General features: G+C 52.7%; 6 protein-coding genes across 6 annotated transcripts; 2 read left to right on the top strand and 4 right to left on the bottom strand.

The window, feature by feature from the left end:
- Window positions 1-59: 59 nt before the first annotated feature.
- Window positions 60-8,320, bottom strand: P153DRAFT_423317 (para-aminobenzoate synthase). Its single transcript, XM_033672420.1, has 7 exons — window positions 6,826-8,320; window positions 6,563-6,675; window positions 6,300-6,318; window positions 3,186-5,968; window positions 2,654-2,809; window positions 2,510-2,597; window positions 60-2,406 (listed from the first exon to the last, which is right to left on the bottom strand). The coding sequence occupies exons 1-7, from the start codon at window positions 8,233-8,235 to the stop codon at window positions 313-315; spliced, it is 6,663 nt and encodes a 2,220-aa protein (XP_033523231.1). The 5' UTR covers window positions 8,236-8,320; the 3' UTR covers window positions 60-312.
- Window positions 8,321-8,541: 221 nt separating this feature from the next.
- On the bottom strand, window positions 8,542-9,930 carry P153DRAFT_367169 (uncharacterized protein). The gene is made up of 5 exons (XM_033668204.1): window positions 9,830-9,930; window positions 9,523-9,646; window positions 9,418-9,465; window positions 9,137-9,364; window positions 8,542-9,080 (listed from the first exon to the last, which is right to left on the bottom strand). Exons 1-5 carry the CDS (start codon window positions 9,838-9,840, stop codon window positions 8,886-8,888), a joined length of 606 nt encoding a protein of 201 aa, XP_033523230.1. The 5' UTR covers window positions 9,841-9,930; the 3' UTR covers window positions 8,542-8,885.
- Window positions 9,931-10,234: 304 nt separating this feature from the next.
- On the bottom strand, window positions 10,235-11,529 carry P153DRAFT_367168 (mitochondrial carrier). Its single transcript, XM_033668203.1, has 5 exons — window positions 11,426-11,529; window positions 11,300-11,379; window positions 11,126-11,239; window positions 10,768-11,079; window positions 10,235-10,717 (listed from the first exon to the last, which is right to left on the bottom strand). Exons 1-5 carry the CDS (start codon window positions 11,484-11,486, stop codon window positions 10,382-10,384), a joined length of 903 nt encoding a protein of 300 aa, XP_033523229.1. The 5' UTR covers window positions 11,487-11,529; the 3' UTR covers window positions 10,235-10,381.
- Window positions 11,530-11,794: 265 nt separating this feature from the next.
- Window positions 11,795-13,233, bottom strand: P153DRAFT_367167 (NAD-dependent epimerase/dehydratase-like protein). The gene is made up of 2 exons (XM_033668202.1): window positions 12,826-13,233; window positions 11,795-12,586 (listed from the first exon to the last, which is right to left on the bottom strand). The coding sequence occupies exons 1-2, from the start codon at window positions 13,118-13,120 to the stop codon at window positions 11,964-11,966; spliced, it is 918 nt and encodes a 305-aa protein (XP_033523228.1). The 5' UTR covers window positions 13,121-13,233; the 3' UTR covers window positions 11,795-11,963.
- Window positions 13,234-13,373: 140 nt separating this feature from the next.
- Window positions 13,374-14,794, top strand: P153DRAFT_341121 (uncharacterized protein). The gene is made up of 2 exons (XM_033665909.1): window positions 13,374-13,860; window positions 13,912-14,794. The coding sequence occupies exons 1-2, from the start codon at window positions 13,611-13,613 to the stop codon at window positions 14,508-14,510; spliced, it is 849 nt and encodes a 282-aa protein (XP_033523227.1). The 5' UTR covers window positions 13,374-13,610; the 3' UTR covers window positions 14,511-14,794.
- A 303-nt stretch (window positions 14,795-15,097) lies between these two features.
- On the top strand, window positions 15,098-20,248 carry P153DRAFT_317222 (uncharacterized protein). Its single transcript, XM_033665017.1, has 5 exons — window positions 15,098-15,360; window positions 15,419-15,679; window positions 15,730-15,933; window positions 15,984-19,693; window positions 19,749-20,248. Exons 1-5 carry the CDS (start codon window positions 15,330-15,332, stop codon window positions 19,794-19,796), a joined length of 4,254 nt encoding a protein of 1,417 aa, XP_033523226.1. The 5' UTR covers window positions 15,098-15,329; the 3' UTR covers window positions 19,797-20,248.
- The last annotated feature ends 103 nt before the right edge of the window (window positions 20,249-20,351 follow it).

Genomic DNA, 20,351 nt, shown 5'->3' with positions numbered 1-20,351 from the left:
TTTGTTACAGAAGACACGTCATTAATTAGACAGAAAAGCCGGTTTTTTTGCTAACAAATGTCTGTATTTCTGCTGTATAACGATACATGACATCATAAGGTATCGTTATAAGGCAGGCATCGTTATGAGGCAGAACCTACTGTATCACCATTCCTGCATGTCTACGGCATACCGTCCGCAAGCGAGCAGACGCCACAACCGTAGTGTGAACTATTGACGTCAATGACGGGGCAGTCTCACATATTCTATTCCTCCACACAACTTGAGTGAGGTCGTGAGCGCCAAGTTTTATTACATTGAGAATATAAGTATTTAGGCCAGCAGCGCAAAGAGTAGATACGTCTTCTTCGCGTAATCCGCAGCGTTCTTCCTCAGCCTGTTCACTGCCGCCTCATCAAGTGCCTCTAGCTCGATTTTCTCAACAAGATCATCGATACTTTGTTTCTTCTCGCCAGTGAAGCGTTGGATATACAATGCGTCGAAGAGTAGCTGCTTCAGCTGCTGGCCTTGTCGTTCCTTTACGCTGCCATCAGCGTGTTCTACATTCTCAGGCGCAGCAGCGTTTTGAGGCGAGGCTGGCGTGTCTGTGGGTTCCTCGCTCTCTTCCTTCTCCACCTTCTTGTTGGATACCTTGATCGTTTGAATATGGTCTTGCAGTGCTTTCCTCGTCTCTTGAGCTAGCACACTTTTCAGGATCGAAGCAGACCCAGGAGCCCAAAGATCGCTCCCAACACGCGCCATGCTCTTGTTCAGCTCCCTCAGGAATCTGAATGCGCTGGCTGAAGGCTGGCTTGGTAGCGGTGGATTGCCTTCCCAGAGGATAACGCTCTGAGGTTTGGCTTTTGTAGCGTTGAGAAGTGCTTTCTCGTACGACGCTACGGTTGGTGGGACAATGTATGTAGCAAGTGTCGTATACAGCGGCTGCAAGACCTTGCTTGTGAAAGGCGACGCGAGCGGCGAGGATTTATCTTGGAGTCGTAGACGTGGTATCCGATCGCCGATTTCTCTCACAACGCGTAGAATGAAGGCTGCTTTCTCAACGGAGCTCTTGTCGTCAACCTTTATAGATGTTTCTGCGATTTGCGAGAAACTCTGGCCTAGGCTGTTCAGTGCATCGCTCAGCGCTTCTTGTGTAACTTCTTCGAGCAACCGTGGATCATCGGCGCTGAGAAGTGTCTGTTTTGACTCGCCCAGCTCGTCATCCGACGCATCGTCAACGTCGTCGGCGAAGGTGTCGTCCCATCGCGCCTCCTTCATGCCTTTGACTATGCCCTTGACTTCAAGAACAGAGTCCATCCATTTGTCAAAAGCAGATAGAACGTTCATCACAGGCTGGTCGCGCCCTTGATGTGTGTTGAGTATCGTAGCCTTGAAAACCTGTGCGCCGTTGCTGAGGTCGGAGCTTTTAGCTGTTGTGTTCCACAAGGAGAGTGACGAGCTGTCGCTGGAAGGGGTGCCGACATCGAGTTGACTCTTCAAGCTCGAAACTACATCCTGCAGTCCCTGAGTACGCGATCGTACAATACTTTCTAGTTTTTCGTTCATCGTATCTCGCAGGTCATCAAGTACGTTGGCCGACTTCACACCCGCCATGCGCGAGCCTGACAGGATCCACGTCTCGATCAGCTCCTGTCTCAAGCTGGCGACTTCCTTCAACCTATCCTCTCCCTCGAGTGACGTCTTGATCTCCTGTAGAAAAGCAGATATAGCGTCCTTCGACCAGCGGTGCAGTATCCTCTCAGCATCCGCTCGCTGCAACTCGTCATGCCGTGGCCATGGCGTGTAATTACGCGCCTCGTCGCCTATCCACCGATCGTGCACTTCCAGGTTTAGCTCGTAAAGGCCGCGAACATCTGGGTCTTGGATCAACGGATGCGCCTTGAGCTTCACCAAAGACTCAGCTAAGCGTCTGGGAAATATCGTTTGCGTATCAAGACATGTCTGTATACAGATCTGCAGCGCACCAACACCATGTTTCGCAAGCTCATCGTCGCCTTGCTTCAACGCACTTGTCACCTTTTCCATACGCACTTTGTGAAAGTGTTGCAGCACATCGGTGGGCGTCGAGCTCGTGACGAGAGCATACGCAGACATGCTCTCCACCAGGGTCGCTGTCTCACCACTCGTGCTCGCAAGTCGCTTATCGATCCTGCGCAGCAGTTTTCTCCGCACAGAAAGTAGCCTTTCCCACGACTGCTCCACAATCGGTGGCTTGTCCTTCGACTGACTAAGCGCCTTATGCAAGAGTCGCGACACGACAAGCACCTTCGCAACAAGTAGATACGACCCGTCTCTCTTGATCAACCTTGTCATAACCGTCGGCGCGTTCCTAAGAATCGCAAGCTGAGACGCGAATGTATATCGCTCCACGTCTGTGTCCCATATCAACAGCCGTTTCCAGAATACCTGCGTGCGTCGATGACTAACCGCAAGCCTGAGTATGCGTATCCATCTTCACCGCGTTGCTCGATATCTTATCCAGGCCTCGCGCGTTGCAGCTCTGTCCTACTCTTGCCAGCTTGGACTCGACCTGCTGCATGCAGACTTCCATGTCGATGATTGTTTCGGCCGTGTCGAGAAGGCTGCGGTAGCTGGCACTGGGAACTCATTGTCAATTTGTGACATGAGCTATGTTGCGGGATTGTCCTCGTACCCCACGAGCGACCGCAGCTTCTCGCGATTGTCGTCGGCATTGGTGCGGAGCTGCTGTTCGAGCTTGCGAACGACAGGAATTGGGTACTGGAAAGCATCTTCCCAGGTTTGGAAAGTCCGCGGGTCTGGCGCGTCTGTTGCCATTGCCAATCGTTGGCTTCAGCGATAAGAGTACGTGGTTGGGAGACTGTGTACAAGAGGACGGCGTTAACACGGCGATAGGTGCATCCATAAACTGCTTAGTCAGCTTTGCTCCAGATGATGTTCAAACGATGGTACGTCTCACAACATGAAATGGGGAGTCGAAATTAGGCGTTGGTGTTGAAACCCAATAAGTCTATCTAAGCATGATCATGGTATCAAAGGTTAAGCTCGCAAGTCCATCTCCTTCTTCAGTTTCGATCAATCCCTACTCCACATCCACATCCATATCCTCATCATCATCATCTTCATCGTCTTCGTCCCCATCGAAATCTTCTCCAACCTCACCAGCATCTCTCCTCCTTCTCAGCTCTTGCTCCACCAGCCTCAACATTATCTGCGCATCCTCGAGGCTCGGCTGTCCCCCGTCTCTCGTCCGTAACAACAGCTCCTCAAACTCATCGGGATCAATGGGATTCAGCAACTCGATCTTGATCTTCTTCTTTGTTGGCGGTGGCGGTGGCGGCTGGTGTTTGAAAGCCCTTGCCGTGCTCTGGAATTTCACCAGCATCTCCTCGTATTCGCCATCAGGCGTGCTTTGGCTTGTGACAGCTCCTCCAGCGCCAATCCTCCACACATCCTCTTTGTCGTTATCAGGGGAGTCGATCTTGATGGCTGTACGAATCACGACGCTAAAATCACCGCCACCTCCGACGTCCAGATATCCCAAGACACCTGAGTATATACCACGTCGCTGCCCAGCTTCTTCATTTTGCAGAAGCTCGCAGGACCGCTTTTTCGGCGCGCCAGTCATACTTCCCGGTGGGAGACTCTCGACAAATGCTTGGAAGCCCAGGTAGGGTATTGTCTGTTCTCCGGAAGCGGAGACGTAGTCTGTTGGATCCTCCCATTCTCCGGGCGCTTTGGGCTTCGAGGCTCCACTGGGGGTTGCATCGACGACTGTAGTGAGTTGCCAGACGGTCTCGTATTCTTCCATTTCCATGAGCTGGCTCACGCAAACGTTGGCGGATCCGTATACACCATGCAGTTGATGTCTAGTCAGATCAACAATCATAAGGTTCTCTGCGCGCTCCTTTGAAGAAGAGAGAATAGCATGCGCATCCTCCGCAGTGACACCGAGTTTCTTCTGCACTGTACCTTTGATAGGTCGGCACTGCGCAGTCTGCGACCTGTCCCAGCTAATGAAACGTTCTGGCGACGAACTGAGGATATGCACGTTATGCATCCTCATATAGGCGCTGAATGGAGCAGGGTTTTGACCTGTCAAACGCTTGTAGAGATTCCAAGAATGCTCATTACATTCTGCTCGTGAGATCCTGCACGAATTTGGCTTTTTAGCACGGATCTCATTGCGTGTTGTGAGACAAAGTTCGTAGCTTTGACCATCGGCTATAGCATCCTGGCATGAACGCACTTTATCGCAGTACTCCTCGCGGCTAGCAGACGATTGTACACACGAATCAATGTACTGGTTCATGGGGCCAAACTTCTCAAACGGATCGGGCTTGGGCACTGGCGTCCCACTCGGCGTTGTTTCTGCTGACTTGCTCCCAGCAGCTTCGTAAATCCTCTGTACTGTCTGCTCGACCCAGTGGTTGTCATGTGCGCCACGAATGCTCTGTACATAGACCTTCTTGACCTGATGATCAAAAACGATACTCCTGGTGATGTATGCAAAGCAGATATCGGGGTGTTCGGCGACTCCATCAGCAGGGACATCAATCGTTTGGAGACCAGCTTCGTAACTTGCATAGCCCATCAGGCCTCCCCAAAACGGTGCCCATGTCGAAGTTCGAGGCGGTGTCGCAGGTCGGAGATACTCCATGACTTCCTTGATATACGGCCACGGATCGGCTACCTTCCATTCCGTGTGCACTCTATCCCTGCCATCCCTGAGTTGCATGATCCGAGAACGCGTGTAGTAGTGTAACCGGAGCGTTTCTCCAGGAATGACAAGGCCAATGATACTGTAACGACCTGTACCAACCGCCATTGGAACAAGATTCGACTGAAGTCCGGATTGCAAAACTATGGCTTCTCTCCTTTGGATTTCCAGCAGCTCACAAACATCCGCGACTGTCAGTCTTCCACTCCCTGTAGTGCTGCAGTGAACGGCTTCAGGCGACAGATCCGGTATCGAGATTCCATCGCCGTGAGCGACTAACACAGCCAGTTCTTTTGGCCTTGGATATTCACTCTCTGAGATACCAGAGTTTGCCTTCCCAACTACCCCTTTGAGAGAACAAGTGGCTTGGTTATCTGCACCATAGCCTTTGAATTCGCGCCGAAAATCGCTAAAGGTCATAGGTGCTGCTCGGAAAGGTGACAGAGAACTCTTCTGTGCAACGTGGCTGAACATGCGCTTTCGGTTCCACGACTGAGCGTCTTCCCACCAATTTCGGATGATACGGCTCCCTTCACTGTTCGTACAGATCGACTCTGGATGGAATTGAACACCCCAGAAAGGTTTCTGAATATGCTTTACACCCATGAGCACCGCGCCATTGCGTTCACTGTCAAAATCCCACGCCAATGGTTCCAGCTGCGGGCATGTTGCAGTAGACTCCCAGAGCTGCGCAGGATAGCGCACGGCTCGCTTCGTCTGAATCGGATGGTTGAGCATGACTTGTAAGGAGTGATATTGTGTCGCCAGCAACTTCTCCACGTCCCTGAATATCGATTGCCTATTGTGTAGAACATCTGTTATGATGCCGTGTTTTGGCTCCTCCAACTTTTCAATCTCTGCACCGAAAGCAAGACACAACGACTGGAAGCCAAGACACACTCCGAGTACAGGCATCATATCCTCATCTTGAAGTTTCCACAGCTCTTTCATAAGTCCAACATCTGTGTCGCATTTCGCCCAACCGGGCCCAGGTCCCGCAATAACCGCGTCAAAGTCTTTCAAGTAGTCGCGGAAACTTATCGTATCTCGAGTACTGCGCTCGGTGGGTGAAGTCGGGCGTTGGCCACACACCAGACTGGGTTCGTCGATGAAAACTTTGACGACATCTGCTTCGACATTTTGCTCAACGAGAGCAACGATGTTGTTTGAAAAGGAGTCGTATGCGTCCAAGAATAAGATTTTCGGCCGTTGAGTCATTATCGCGGGTGCCATGGTCCAAGATCTTCGAGTAAAAGGGGTGTTTTGCCCCTGGAGGCACAGAAGGTAGTCGAATTACAGCTGCGTATACCGGCTTGATGTTTTATCTCCCTTGGGAGATATATGAGTCTAAAAGCGGTGTGTGTTGTCGATCCTGGCAAAAGCACAGTGTCGGGCTTGGTAGGGCTGAGTTCTGCGGGACCGAGATGATCCTCAAACAACTAGGTGTACCGAAGGCTTACCGTGTTATCCACTCGCCACGTTTTAGAAACGAGTGTGCAACGAACGCGGTTGGAGAGAAGATGAGTTGTTCTTGGAAATGGTAATGAAGTGAAGGCAAAATAGTCATGACAAAGGCCAAAATCCCTGGCTCCGTCTCTACCGGTATGCAGGGTCCTGCTCTAGACCGATAAGGGAGTCGCGCAGCCACACCTGACGATGTCGTGTCTTGGAAGGCAACAACAACCAACGTCCCAATTCGGTTGAAACAGGGGTGCTACTCGAGGGGGTCTTTCGGTCAACTATAACAGCGGAAAGTAAGCTGCATTGCTTATGGCTCCTACAAGCTGGAAAACTACACTTACAGAATTCACGATTGTGCATACAAGGCGTATACTGCTCGGAATTTAGACAGAAGACTCCTACACTAAGCTTAGATGTTGTTCACAAGCTGTTGCTAAACTTTGCTGCACTTTAGTTTCGATCAATCGAGAGGGAGTATCCCATGAGCCGTTGAGTTGTGACCTAGTACTTATCGGCTCAAAAAGAACATACACAGGCTTGTAGAGGGCATGCACTATCAGAGACGAGCGTGTACTACACATTTATACAATAACTATCCACATCTAACGTATAGCGGTGATATCCCCTGCGTCAGACTCCTCACTCGCCGGCACAACCTCTTGCACCCGATCATCACGACTATCTGACTCCTCACCCATACACACAGCACGCGGATGCACATTCCCCCCAAAGAACGCCAAAAGCATAACATCATACGCGACCTTCAACGCGCCCGCAACCAAAAACGCCAACCAAAACCGATCACGTCCAGCCAGCACGCCCGTAATCGAGGGTCCCCCACTCTGCGCCAACGTCCTCACAATATTAACCACGCCCATGACCGCCGTCCTCTCCTCAGGCAGCACAACGATGGAAAGAAACGCCGAGCGCGGCGCCTGGTCCATGGAGCTCAGCACAGATCTACCCACCAGCAGACAGATCGTGAGTGGTAGGCCGTTTGCGATGGGGAGAGCTGCCAGGAAGACGCTGCTGGGGAAATGCGTGGCGACCATGGCTTGGATGAGGCCGAGGCGTTTGGCGAGCGAGGCGGCGAAGACATTGCCGATGGTAGAGACGACCCATGTTGCCGACATGATGCCGCCGAGTTTGCCTTTGGGGAGGGAGAATTTCCGCTCCATGTAGAAGTTTATCAGGGAGAAAGGGACCATGCCGCTGCCGAGCGCGTCGAAGAAGAACAGGCTGCAGAACTTGATCAACATGCCGCGACTGGGTTTGGAAATTCGGTTGATAGGGTTCCAGAGATTCTTAGTCGGCTTCGAAGGAGCAGTGTCCTGCGTGACGGGGTCGCTGCTCAGAAGTGGCTCAGTCTCTCCGGGTGATTCGCTTTGGCTTGTCTTCTCGTGCACATGCTCACATTGCTGGCTCAAGCACAACGCCATAATCGCTTTGAGAAGTCCAACTCCTGTGTAAATCCAAAACACGGCTCGGTAAGCATCCAACTCTGTCCAGCCATCCAGTCCCTGCATCTTATCGACAGCCAAACCCCCAACAACCAACCCCGTCGATGTTCCTAACACAGCTAAAACAACATACCACGTATAAACATCTGAGCGCTGTTGTTCATCTACAAGATGCGCCAGCGTCGACTCTTCCACCGCCCGAAACGGCCCAATCTCTGTCCCAGTCGGACTAATAACGCCCACAATCGCAGACACAAGCAGCGCGCCGTAATTGCTCGTTGTTGCGAACACAGTCCCAGAAAGCGCCATGGCCAATGCTCCTAGCAAAAGGGTCTTCCTACGTCCCAGGGAGTCGGCAATGAGCGTGAGGAGCAGACTGATGACGACGTCGCCCAACAGGGTCAAAGTCATGAAGAAGCCGATTTGTTCGTCCGAAAAGCCTAGCGCTTGGAAGTATACTGCGAGGATGAGAGCCACAGCACCGTACGCAAACATGCGCAGATAACGAGACAGAATGATGATGTATACATCTTTGCGTGCAGATCTCATAGTCTTGAGTCCAAGTTCGACTGCGACCCAATGTGCGGCTCTGATGGTGCCATGCTTCAAGGACATGCTCGAGTTCTGTTATTCGGGCGGCGCTTTTCAAATATATCCACCCATTGGACCTCGGAGCTTATGATTCGGATCGAGAGAGTCTTTTGTCAAGTGGTTCGAGGATGACAACGAAGATTACGAGGGCATATGGATGCCTAGTTTTTACGTCAGCAGCACATCTTACCAATTCCGGCATGAAGAAGCACATGCATGCGGCGCCTACCGATGCATGCATGTTTCTCTACTCGCAGAAAGTAAGATAACATGCTGGATTAAACGTGTGAATAGAAGTCGTGTCAAACTTGTGTTTGGGTCTGGTTAGTGCATATATCAAGCAAGAGACAAGCAGTAGAGCTCTAATACATCAAACCACATCTCTGACTCGTGCTGCTACGCCGGCTTCTCGATCTAAGACCTGAATCCTTCCGATTTATGTGTTAGACCCCAAGCAAATAAGAACAGAGCACGGGAGTCAACGCAGCAGGTGGATGCGTTATCAAAGGAAAGCCATAACCATGATCTGAGCATTAAGTTACCGAACCAAATTCGCAATTCACACACCAGAGACCGGAGAACATAAACACCCACGCCTTGGAAACCTGTATATCGCTCATCTTGCATCCTTGTACGTTTCCCCAATACATCAAACGACCCTAACGTCTACCCCACTAGCAGCAGCCCCCTCCGGATCCGCTTTGCACGCCCTGGCCCTGCCCGATGGGAACTGTAGGCTTCGTGTTGGCGGTTGTGGTTCCCATGCGCTCCTTGATCTGGCGGGCCATGGTCAGGAAAGCTTGCTCGACGTTGGTGGCGCTCTTTGCGGACGTCTCGAGGAACGGGATGCCGAGGCTGTCTGCGAACTCCTGTGTATGGTGTAAGAATGTGCGCATCCGTGTGAGCGTTGTGACTAGAACTGTACCTTTGCTACGGTGTATTCGACGACCTTCTTATCCGCCATATCGGACTTGTTGCCGACCAGCAGCTTGTTGACGCCCTCGGTGGCGTATCGGTCAATCTCCTGCAGCCACTGCTTCACGTTGTTGAACGAGTCCATGTCCGTGACATCGTAGACGACGCAGATGCCGTGGGCGCCGCGGTAGTACGAGGATGTGATGGTACGGAAGCGCTCTTGGCCGGCGGTGTCCCACTGTGGTCGTTGTCAGCTCTGTCGCTTCTCTCAGAGTCCTCTAGTCAACGTACAATCTGCAGCTTGACCGTCTTGCCATCGAGCTCGATAGTTCGGATTTTCTGAAACACGTTAGCCTATTGCGAGCTGACAGGTTGCGGATACGAGCGTGTACGCACGAAATCGACGCCGATGGTGGAGATGTAGCTCTCTGTGTATGTGTCGTCGGCAAAACGGAGGAGCAGGCACGACTTTCCTACACCAGAATCACCGATGAGGAGGAGCTTGAAGAGGTAGTCGTATCTGTGGGAGCGGGTCGTCAGCGGAGGCCGTCCAGATGGGGGCAGCAGCGTCAAGAGAGCGGAGACTGCGGGGACAGCGGGCAAGTACTCTGTAGGCATTCAGGTTAGCATAACTCTCGGCGCAGGCCCAACATGACGCTCCTCCAGGCCGTGGCGGTGGGAGTCGCGCGAGGATACGTACCACTCGGGATTCATTCTGGCGGTGTTGTGGTGGGCGGAATAGGGAAGGGACGGGTGAGGCTCGGTCTAGTTGATAGTGGAGAAAAAAGACGTGGGGTATCGTGTGTCGTCGAGGCAGACGGACGGTGTAGGGTTGAGGTGCGAGGTGCTGAGGATCTTGGCGTAGTCTGTCACAGGAACAGGGAGTCGCCGTTGGTGCCGTTCGCGCATCACTAAACATCACATTCACGTCGCCGTCTGCTGTCCACGCTCGCTGACACTAGGCAGCCGATACACTGTCAGACGTGTGACTGTTTATCTAGCATTTCTGCACGTCGTCATTCTCACCGCTACAGATACCCGTCGAACGCCTTTGAGAGGAGCAAGGTACACTGCCACTATCACGTGATTCTGGGTCAAGCGTCGTTTGTGCAGATGACAGCACGAATGCTTCCGTGTTGACAGAATGGAGATTTTTGAATTGTTTCCTCTACCGATAACCCGGCTATCGTTTCCATAGCACTCGTAACCCCAAACATCATAAAATACATAAGCCATCGCAACCACACATGGGTATTTACATAATCTTGCCGAACGCCGGGATAAGGGTCTGAGCCAGCCAGAAGGAGAAGACAAGCTTCGGTCCAGTCATGAGAAGCTTGGGTGTCAGTCCCTTGAAGAAAGAAGTAGGGCCCTCGTTCTTCATCATGTTGGAGATGATCTTGAAGCCGCCCTCGGGGTTCTCGAAATTCCTGTTCTGGATGCGCGTCTTGATGACATCGAGAGGGGCAGAGACGAGGAGGGATGCGCTGGCACCGGCGATCGAGGCGACGAAGTTTTGGCCCCATGTGGCGGAGTTGTAGTCGGAGAGCTTGTAGAGGTATTCCTTCGCGGCGGCGGAACCACCGAACAGCTAGCAGACGTCAGCATGTGAGCAGTTCCTGAAGGATAGTCATAACTTACTGCAAATGAACCTGGCGCGTTACGTGCCGCTGTCCAGCCCCAGCCACGGTACAGCCCAAACCCTTCATCCGCAATGATTCTGAACAATCCTCGTCCTCTGAACGCCTCTGGGTTGGTCTGGCGCTTGATCTTTAGGACGTCCAAGGGAAGAAGAACGATCTCACCGATTCCGATGATGGAACCTGCTGTCGCGTTCATAATCGTCTTGCCGTGACCCTTGCCAAACGTTCGGTCGAAGCTATCAATGTGGTGCTGCGTGAGGTAGTCACGTACGAATGGCTGGCCACCATACTTGTATATACGTTGGAGCACCTAGCGCTGTCAACTTTTGCCCCACCTTGTCCATGACCAGACATACTTTGTAGGCCGCTGCGTATCCGAGACCGGGGAAGAGAGAGAAGAATCGACCAGAGACCGAGGCGTTTGCGCTGTTCCTGAAGACGACCTGGTTCAAGTGCGATACGGATTGAATCTACGACGATGTCGAGTCAGATGCGAATGCGGCGTGTAGAGTTTTGGAGTGGAGGCGCACCTTGCCAGTGTTGCTCATCAATCGCTTTGCCGTCGTGTCAACCGGGTGGAAGACCATAAGCTCTGCAATACCCGCACATCCTGTCGCTATCAGTCGCAGGCCCTCAACTGCATCTGAGCAATTCACCTGCGCCCAACACTCTGGCCGTGTTGGATTCCCGCTTGTACCCTCCTACAGTTGGCGACATGGCGACTACGTGTGGGGTAAACTCAAATTAAAGGAAGTACGAGTGAACACCTGGGGTATACAGCGCAAGCGGGATTGGGTATCGACACACGAAAATTGAAGCTCGAGTTTCGCGACCAGCGACAAAAAAAACCCGAAAACCGGTAAGCTTTGACGACTCGCGGCTTGTCGCCCGCACTCCGACGCGCCAGTGCAGTTCTGTGCTACTGACATTACCAACGACGCGGGTGCAAGCAACTCCGTGGAACTATCTTTCATGTGATCTCTTCCATTGCAACAATCTTCAATGAGAGCACATTTATATTGATCCCATTTCTACAGAGTGCATAAACTGCCGACAACGTGTTCGCCATTCGAGCAAACCCACTGCACGCACACAACTTTAGTAGAACAGCTTTCCGACATCGGAAACTATCGAAGAATTTCACTGAGCAACCCCGCAAAATGCCATCTAAAGTGCTCCCATACAACACCCACACTACGAACCAGGGTTGTAGTACTTCTTCCAGTCATGCTCCTCCTTGAACCCTAACACGTCGCGGATCTTCTTGTTGCTCAACGGCGCCTCCCACTCACCCATCTCCCTCGTAATAGGCGTATCCGGGCACGACTCCTTCAAAAACTGCTTGGTAGGAACCGTTGTAGTGATGCTGTCATTCGTAGCATTGAAAACTTGGAAACCCAAACCGTCCTTCTCCACACAAAGATGGCAAATCTGGCCTAGATCTCTCGCGTCGATGTAACTCCATGCATTTCGCTTCCGGCACTTGGGATCGTTGACGTACTTTGGGAAATCGCGCGCGTACTCATGAGGTTCGATCACATTCCCGATGCGCAGGGCATAGATGTCGGCGTTGAACCTCCGGGCAAACCCTCGGGCTACACGCTCGCCGACGAGCTTTGAGATGGCGTACGTATCCATGGGGTTCAAGTCTGCGTCCTCGTCGAGGGGGAAGGCCGTGTATGAGAGATCGCCCTGGCCGAAGCAGACTTCGTATGTTGTCTCGCTACTGGCGATGATGATCTTCTTGACGCCTAGTTTACAAGCTGCCTCGATGACATTGTACGTTGACGTGGCGTTTCCCCTGAAGCATTCGTTGTCTGTTGGTTGATGTTAGCTACTCAACAGCCAAAGTATTTCTCGGTTAACTGCAGCAAAATCTTGCAACAGCTTGACAACTACATCTAGAATAACTGTAGGATTTGTATGCCTAGGCTCCTAGCTGTATACGCCTAGGGTGTACTTTTGTAAACTCTATTGGTATGTTTGTGCAGCTTGTAGGAGCCTCAAAGAACACAGCTTACTTCGTGCTTCAACACTTGACTAAGAGAGTGCTTACCTGGGACCAGCATGTTCCTCGCATATGCGGCGAAATGGATGACCGCATCAGGGGGACCGGGGACGTTAGGGCCTTCGTAGCCTTCAAAGTTGAAGTGGGTTGTCAAGGCATTGAAGACTTGACCACTGTCTGTCAAGTCGGTTTTGAGGGTGAAGATGCCGGCATCTGGGTCGGGAAAATTCACGAGATCGAGATTGAGTACTTGGTGGCCGCGTTTGACTAGTTCTGGCAAAACATGCAAACCGGCCTTCCCAGAACCTCCAGTGAAGACGATGCGTTTACCTGTTGATGGCATTTTTGGAGATTGGTTTCGTATACTGTATTCAGCCAATTGGACGAAAATCGAATGGCAGTGATGGCTTTGAAGGCTTTGAATATTGAGAATCTATCTCAACTGCTGCAAATGCTGCTACATATATAGTACCCCAGATGTTCGCCTCCGCATGGTGGGGTTGGATGAACGGGATGAACGTCATCGTTCATCGCGTTCCATCCTCATGGATAAATGTAAGTGCCGAAGTGGAATACCTTGAAAACTACCTACGAAGCTAGGGTAGAACTTTCATGCCTTAATCCTCATTGGTATACGCCTTGCTTTCTCTAATTCGTGTATAATCTTGTAATAATGATGAGTTCTTAAGCCCACAAGAATAGTTTACTTCGGGCTTTTACACTTAACCGAGAGTCATCCTCGCAACTACTGGACGCTAGCAACACTCCACTCTCACGCGACGTTCACCTACAACCTCCCAGGCCTCTATGGTTGCGTATTCATATCCGTATAGATGACCAGCGGTCTGATGCGGCGATTCTCGAGCTCTACCCGCACACAGTTCTCCCGGTCCACAGCAACTTCGCTCGCTGGGCCTCGGATCCTAGGACTCAAGCAGTATCGTAGAAGTATCACAGACGTCCGGCCACGACAAGCGTCAGTTTCGAGGCAATGGTTCACAAGCTCAACACCATGGCTCTATCCAGAGCTCGATGAGCGCGAACGGCAGCGTTTGACTGAGCGCAACCTTAAGCTGGGAAATAGTATGTACTGCGCATAACTCTAGAGACATGATGGTATGCTGACATCCATAGCCATCCGCATCATGCACGACCACCTGCCAACGCTACTTGTATCGCCCTTACCACAGGACATTCTCTCGCCGCACATTAGCCTCCACCTATTCCCATCCACACACCCTCATCTCCCGACCGTAAGAGGAAAGATTGCATACACAGCAGCGCTATGGACAGCGCCAGTCGCATGGGGCAGAGTACCCGTAGTCGGCAACGTGAAGCTCAAGATACTCTCGGAGCGCATGGTCAAAAACGGCGGCGCATCGACGCCAGCGCATACGCGACACGAGAAGCTGATCGTCCGGTGGCAGACAGAAAAGAAAGAGCAAGGGCAGGTTAGCGATGTGGTAGAAAAGATCACGAGCATTGTGGCAGGATCGCGCCGCTCTGACGAAGACTTTTCCGGCCTTTTTGTCTTTGAGTTTGACGAAGAAGGTCGCATCATCAACCATGTTATTGAGCATACGGACGAAGGTGAACATTGGGATAAAACAACAAAGTTCATCAGCGTGACGGACTGGCTGCTGGGACGAGCGTGGGGCAGACGCGATGAGGGCCGACCTAGTCTGGCGTTTGTCAGATGCGCGAGAGCAAAGAACCACCGCAGCAAGGATTGAGGGTTTGGAGTGGATGGTTGCAGCAGGCGAAGAAAGACTTGCGATGGATTTGATTTACGCGCGAAACTCCCCTCGGTCGTGTCTTTATTCACCTATACCCTACCTATATCAACCTGTTCTGGAGGATTCCCTGTACGATTCGATTGTGAGATGACAGCAGGCTTGGCGACTCGCAAGGTTTGGAGCTTTGAAACTTTATTTGTATTGTACGCAATCACGAAGTCATGATTTTATGTCGTGTAGGATAACAATAGCATCAAATTGAAACACATGTTCTTGCTGGCAGTCAGGGTTCGATGCGTCTGGTAACACTTCAGCCTACACCGACGATGATGGCCCGATGAAGTCGCAAAGGTGGATGCCCAAATACGCGAGACGGTCATGCGCTGGCTTGCATGAGCGACAGGCAGACGGCGTGGCTGATTCGCACAAAACGATTGACAGCTGCTGTGATAAGCCAATCACAGATGGACAGAACATCAAGTAACCTGGGAAGTTCGGTGCTGCCAAGGTGCATAGTAGGCGACTAGCTGCGGGCGACGACGACGGGACGGAACTCTCGTCTCACGGTCTCGCTGTCTCGCTGTCTTACTGTCTCTATCAAACTCTCCAACCCGCCGTCATCGCCGTCTTTTGCCTGGAGCTGCGGCTGTTTTTGTTTTTCCTCGAGTCGTTGTGTGCCGTGTAGCCGCCGCCAGCCACCCCGTCGTAGTAGCTTCCCCGCCATTGGATTGGGCATACGACAGGGCCAGAGCTTCAGCCTCGTCGCCAACAACGTCTGCCTCCTCTACGAGCTGCACCGTCCGATAACCCACAACCATGGCGGACCCCTCAGCGAGCGGAGACTTGAGTGCGTAGTACCCCGTACAGCATGTCGCGGAAGTCGAACGCGAGCTAACAGAACACAGACCTCACCCCGGAGGAGAAGCGCGTCTTCCAGCACCTCTTCCAGCAGGCCGACACAGAGAAGCTCGGCGTCATCACAGGCGAGATTGCCGTCAAGTTCTTCGAGCGCACAAAGCTGGCCCCGGCTGTCCTGGGCGAGATATGGCAGATTGCAGACACGGAGAACCGCGGTCTGTTGACCATGGCCGGCTTCTGCCAGGTCCTGCGTCTCATCGGGCACTACCAGGCCGGCAGAGACCCGTCGCCAGAGCTCGCCTTCAGACGTAATGCCCCCGTGACCATGTCCTTGATGCATGCTGACATCCTCGTGTAGCTGCGCCGCTCCCCAAGTTCGAGGGCCTGTCTATCCCTGCGGCGCCTCCTGCAGCCCCCGTTTTCACTGCTCAGCCGACGAGCTCCATACAACCGCAGGTGAGCGGCAGCGGCCCCATCCGCGTGCCTCCACTGGTACCCGCCAAAGCTTCCGAGTATGCCGGCCTGTTTGAGAAGTCAGGGGCTGTCAATGGCGTACTATCCGGTAATTATCTCGTCTCACACCTACCGCTTGCTGGGCTGACCATACTTCAGGTGAAAACGCAAAGGAGATCTTTGAAAAGGCCAGGCTACCAAACGAGGTCCTCGGCCGCATCTGGAACCTCTCAGACACAGAACAGCGTGGAGCTCTCAATGTTACAGAATTCATCATCGCCATGCATCTGTTGGCATCGTACCGAACCGGGAACATGAAGGCTCTCCCGACAACACTACCCCCCGGGCTCTACGAGGCAGCTTCTCGAAGAGGCGCGCTTCCCCCACCACCAGGGCGTCCAGACCAGGTAGCCGCCATTCCTCGCCAGTTCAGCGGCCAAAACGTACCAAGGAACCAAAGTCCTTTGTCGCGGCCTCCATATGCTCCGCCCCAGCCAGTACCAGTAACTGGGAGCGATTGGCTAATCAGCTCGCAAGAGAAAGCTTCGTACGATAACCTCTTCAAGGGGGTTGACACAATGGGTCGTGGATTTATAACTGGAGAACAGGCAGTACGATTCTTTAGCGACTCGGGGTTGCCAGAAGATATCCTAGCCGGTATCTGGGATCTCGCCGACATCAACTCCGAGGGGCAGCTTTCGAAGGACGAATTCGCGGTGGCCATGTATCTGATTCGACAACAGAGGAAGGGTGATCAGCTCCCTACTACATTGCCGCCTAGCCTCATCCCTCCGAGCCTACGAACGGCGGCCAACCAAGCAGTGCCAATGCCAAGTTCTGCTCCCGAACCAGCACCTCCAACCATCCGTGCGCCACAGCCCAAGTCTGCTGCCGATGATCTGTTTGGCCTAGACGCCTTCTCCGCTCCTGCTCCTGCTCCTCAACAAGCACCACTTTCTACTGGTGGCTCAGGTGTGTTTGGCAAGCCATTCGACAACGATCCATTCTCCAGCAAGGCTGCTTCGCCAACCTCTCCGCACCCATTCCAGCCGGCACCACGAAACCCCGCTGCCACTTTCAAGCCTTTCTTGCCGAGTTCTTCGTTTGGGCAGACACTCACGGCACATTCGACTGGCCAGTCAGGAACATCGGGTGTACAGTCACGCGCAAACCCACCATCAGCCATGGACGACTTGTTGGGTGGTGAAAGTGACCCTGAGATCAACAAGAAGTTGACCCAGGATTCAACTGAGCTGGCCAACATGTCAAACCAGATGACCACACTGCGAAACCAGATGCAGGAAGTGCAGAACAAGAAAGGCGCGACGGAGAGCGATGTGAACAGCGTGACTACTCAGAAGCGTGATCTTGAGCTCCGCTTGTCGCAGTTCAAGACACAGTATGAACAAGAAGTGAAGGCTGTGAAGACACTGGAGGATAGACTCGCAAGCTCACGCAACGAGACCCGGAAGTTGCAGCAGGATCTTGCTATGATTGAGGGAAGTTATCAAGACCTGCAAAACCAACACCGCGAAGTTGGAGGCGCTCTCGAAGCTGACCAGCGCGAGAACAACAACTTGAAGGAGCGCATCCGACAGCTCAACGCCGAGATCGCGCAACTACGTCCGCAGCTTGACAAGATGAGATCGGATGCGAGACAACAGAAGGGTATGGTGGCAATCAACAAGAAACAGCTCGTCACAAATGAAGGTGAACGCGAGAAGATCAAGAACGAGATGAGCGACTTGAGCAAACCTACGGAGGAGGGATTCCGTAGCCCACAAGGCCAGATGTCAACAGTTGCCAGCCCTGCCGCCTCCACGACAAGCCAGAGCACCAATCCTTTCTTCCGCAAATCGCCTCAGCCAGTTTCAGAGAACACAATGTCGCCCTCAGGGTTTGCTCCTCGTGACGGCCCTCACAAGGACTTTGACAGTGTTTTTGGATCCTTCACAGCTCCTCAGAGCCACCCACCTCCGGTTTCATTCCGTTCGGATAGCCATAGTCAGGTGCCCACCTTTTCTGCTCCCTCTGGCCAGTCTGTTCGCTCCTCTGAGGGGCCTGACGTTCCAACCCCCTCAACTTCACCTCCACTCTCGTCTTACCAGGAGTCTCCGCGTGCTGGAGAAATGTCAGCCCCATCCGAATCTCGCCAATTTGGGCCTTCGTTCCTGCCTTTGAGGGATGCCCCGCGATCTGACTCGTTCAGCTCTTCTGTCAGGGCTACCGGACCTTCTAACAGATATGGCGGGCCAGGCAATCTGACACCTACGATGTCGCAAGCCTCTCCTGCTAGCACTCCAGTGCCTGAGAAGGCTTCTCTCGAGCGAAGTGAGCCTGCGCGCACAGAGGCGGATGGATTCAACGGTTTCAACTTTGACAGGAACTTCTCGGCATCTCCAGTAGCTAGTGTTACCAGTGACACACGCTCAATTTCGAAGCCGGAGGAACGCAAAGACCCGTACGCCAGCTTTGGGGCTCCATCGGTTCCAGTGGATATTCCTGGAGCTTTCCCACTAGAGACCCCAACACCTCTCCAGCAGATGCAGACAGGGGAGAGCCATCTGAGCAACCAGAGCAAGAACACCAACCGCACCGATCTCTTCGGAGGTACCCCAAGTGAACAGTCCCGATCAGGCGGCAAGGTCGATTTCGACGCTGCCTTTGCTGGCTTGGGTGCCAGTCGTCCTAACACATCCTCTGCATCTGGACCAGCCCTCAATGCGGATGGCTCGACCAGGTTCAACAAGGAGTTTCCTCCTATCGAAGACCTCGCTCATGACGACGACAGTGATAGCAACGATGGTCAAGGTTTTGCAGACAACTTCACTTCCACGTCTCCCAATCAGAAACGCTCCAGTGTCGGTGAAAAGCGACAGTCTCAGCAACAGCGACCAGGTACCGCTTCTTCCGATGAGCTTTACAGGGCGCCTCCTCCTACTACTCGTCTGGACTCGAACCTGGGTGGACTGCCTTCTCCAAGCGCGCAAAAGTCCCCGCCGTCGTACGACTCGGCCGTCAGCCCGCACCGAACCAGCTCGAACCAGTTCCCACCTGAGTTCGGCGGTCTTCTTCCGTCACGCGAGATTGCCAACTCGCCACCTGCTATGCAATCTCCAGAGAAATTGTTCAGTCCTTCAGGTGGCCACGGTGCCGCTCTGTTTGGTGGTTCTTCCTCGAAGTCGATGACAACATCGCCGCCGCCTTCAGACATTCCTCTGCCTTCCGATAACTATCATTCCGCGATGTCCTATGGATCCAATGACACAAACAAGGGACCTTCGCCATCCTCCAACATTCCCCAGCTCGGCCGATCTGCTTTCAACGACGACTTTGACGCTGGCTTTGACGACCTGACTGAGGCTAAAGAAGACGACAAGGCTGATGATGACTTCATGTTCTCCTCGCAGCGCAGCGAGGGACTGGATGAATTCAACCCCGTGTTTGACTCACCAGCAGCATCAAAGGCAAACACGATGGCTTCACAACAGACCCCCACCGGAAAGCAACGCGGCGACGATAGCTTTAGCGACTTCGAGCACCTGTCGCAGAGTTTCGGACAACCTCAAGGCCCACAGCCTGCTGCTTCTCAAGACTGGGATGCTATCTTCTCCAACTTCGAGCCCTCCCAGACCGACAAGAACTCTCAGCAAACGTCAAACGACTTTGGCAAGTCCGTCTTCGATGACCTTGACAAGGAGGAAGCTTCCTCTTCATCGTTGAAGGCGCCTCAGATGCCCCAGCTCGGCCGCGCTATCAGCTCAGGAACGGAGCACGATGACCCTATCTTGAAGAAGTTGACCGGTATGGGGTTCGCACGTAACGATGCTCTGTCCGCACTCGAGCAGTTCGACTACGATATCAACAAGGTGAGTAACCTAACCATTGTTATGCATTAGTGTTGTGTCTAACGAATATATTCAGGCCACGGATTATCTGTCGGCAAACCACTCCACGCATGATGCGTTCTAAACTCAATCTCTGCTCCAGCTTGCAGAATCTTGCGAATGTGACAGCTACGAGAAGATCTAGTTGCGAACTCCGGATCAACCAGGTCAATCTAGCGCAACACACAGTATCTTGGATGGATTTCTTGTACGAGTACAACTTTGCAGCATGGCTTGCCCATTTTCATACCCTTGAGCGTTGATCTGTTATCTCGAGCAACGTTATCAGCTGCGTCAACGGCGGCAGCGCCCTTCGTTCCTTTGACTTTTCCTTGTAGTATTGTATTTGTTTGAAATCAGTTTGGTGGTAGGTGGTGGATTGGCACGATTCAGCGTCTGCACTTACATTGCAAATAATTAATCGTTTTGTTCTTGCCTAATACGCGATCCTTGCTAGTGTTTGTATGGTAGACGTTGATGCAAACGGCCTACGCCCACATGTGCCAACTTCGGGGATGTCGCCACAATAACGCGTACGTCATGAACCCTAGTTCGCGCATCACAAGCTTTACCACTCCATTCAAGCTTCTTAGCTTACTATGACCCCACTCCTACATAAAGTCCAAATCGCATGACCCAT

The sequence above is a fragment of the Dothidotthia symphoricarpi genome (assembly GCF_010015815.1).
Source record: "Dothidotthia symphoricarpi CBS 119687 unplaced genomic scaffold P153scaffold_11, whole genome shotgun sequence".
NCBI classification, from domain to species: domain Eukaryota; kingdom Fungi; phylum Ascomycota; class Dothideomycetes; order Pleosporales; family Dothidotthiaceae; genus Dothidotthia; species Dothidotthia symphoricarpi.
Note: the sequence above shows the minus strand (reverse complement) of the source record. Positions and strands in the feature narration are given on the sequence as shown.

Bases quoted from the DNA above. Each gene is read 5' to 3' on its own strand.
- P153DRAFT_423317 (XM_033672420.1), bottom strand. From the start codon at position 8,235: ATGTCCTTGAAGCATGGCACCATCAGAGCCGCACATTGGGTCGCAGTC. The intron at 6,676-6,825 runs GTGCAAGAGGTT...GTTCTTTTTGAG, and splicing joins CAGATAGTCGTGATGATCGG to CCGATAAGTACTAGGTCACA. The intron at 2,407-2,509 runs GTAGGACAGAGC...CGACGCACGCAG, and splicing joins TCGAGTCCAAGCTGGCAAGA to GTATTCTGGAAACGGCTGTT.
- P153DRAFT_367169 (XM_033668204.1), bottom strand. The intron at 9,466-9,522 runs GTGCGTACACGC...AACGTGTTTCAG, and splicing joins CCACCATCGGCGTCGATTTC to AAAATCCGAACTATCGAGCT. The intron at 9,365-9,417 runs GTACGTTGACTA...CAACGACCACAG, and splicing joins AGACGGTCAAGCTGCAGATT to TGGGACACCGCCGGCCAAGA.
- P153DRAFT_367168 (XM_033668203.1), bottom strand. From the start codon at position 11,486: ATGTCGCCAACTGTAGGAGGGTACAAGCGGGAATCCAACACGGCCAGA. The intron at 11,080-11,125 runs GTATGTCTGGTC...TGACAGCGCTAG, and splicing joins GATACGCAGCGGCCTACAAA to GTGCTCCAACGTATATACAA. The intron at 10,718-10,767 runs GTAAGTTATGAC...GACGTCTGCTAG, and splicing joins ACGCGCCAGGTTCATTTGCA to CTGTTCGGTGGTTCCGCCGC.
- P153DRAFT_367167 (XM_033668202.1), bottom strand. From the start codon at position 13,120: ATGCCATCAACAGGTAAACGCATCGTCTTCACTGGAGGTTCTGGGAAG. The intron at 12,587-12,825 runs GTAAGCACTCTC...ATCAACCAACAG, and splicing joins GAGGAACATGCTGGTCCCAG to ACAACGAATGCTTCAGGGGA.
- P153DRAFT_341121 (XM_033665909.1), top strand. From the start codon at position 13,611: ATGACCAGCGGTCTGATGCGGCGATTCTCGAGCTCTACCCGCACACAG. The intron at 13,861-13,911 runs GTATGTACTGCG...TGACATCCATAG, and splicing joins CAACCTTAAGCTGGGAAATA to CCATCCGCATCATGCACGAC.
- P153DRAFT_317222 (XM_033665017.1), top strand. From the start codon at position 15,330: ATGGCGGACCCCTCAGCGAGCGGAGACTTGA. The intron at 15,934-15,983 runs GTAATTATCTCG...ACCATACTTCAG, and splicing joins TGTCAATGGCGTACTATCCG to GTGAAAACGCAAAGGAGATC. The intron at 19,694-19,748 runs GTGAGTAACCTA...GAATATATTCAG, and splicing joins TCGACTACGATATCAACAAG to GCCACGGATTATCTGTCGGC.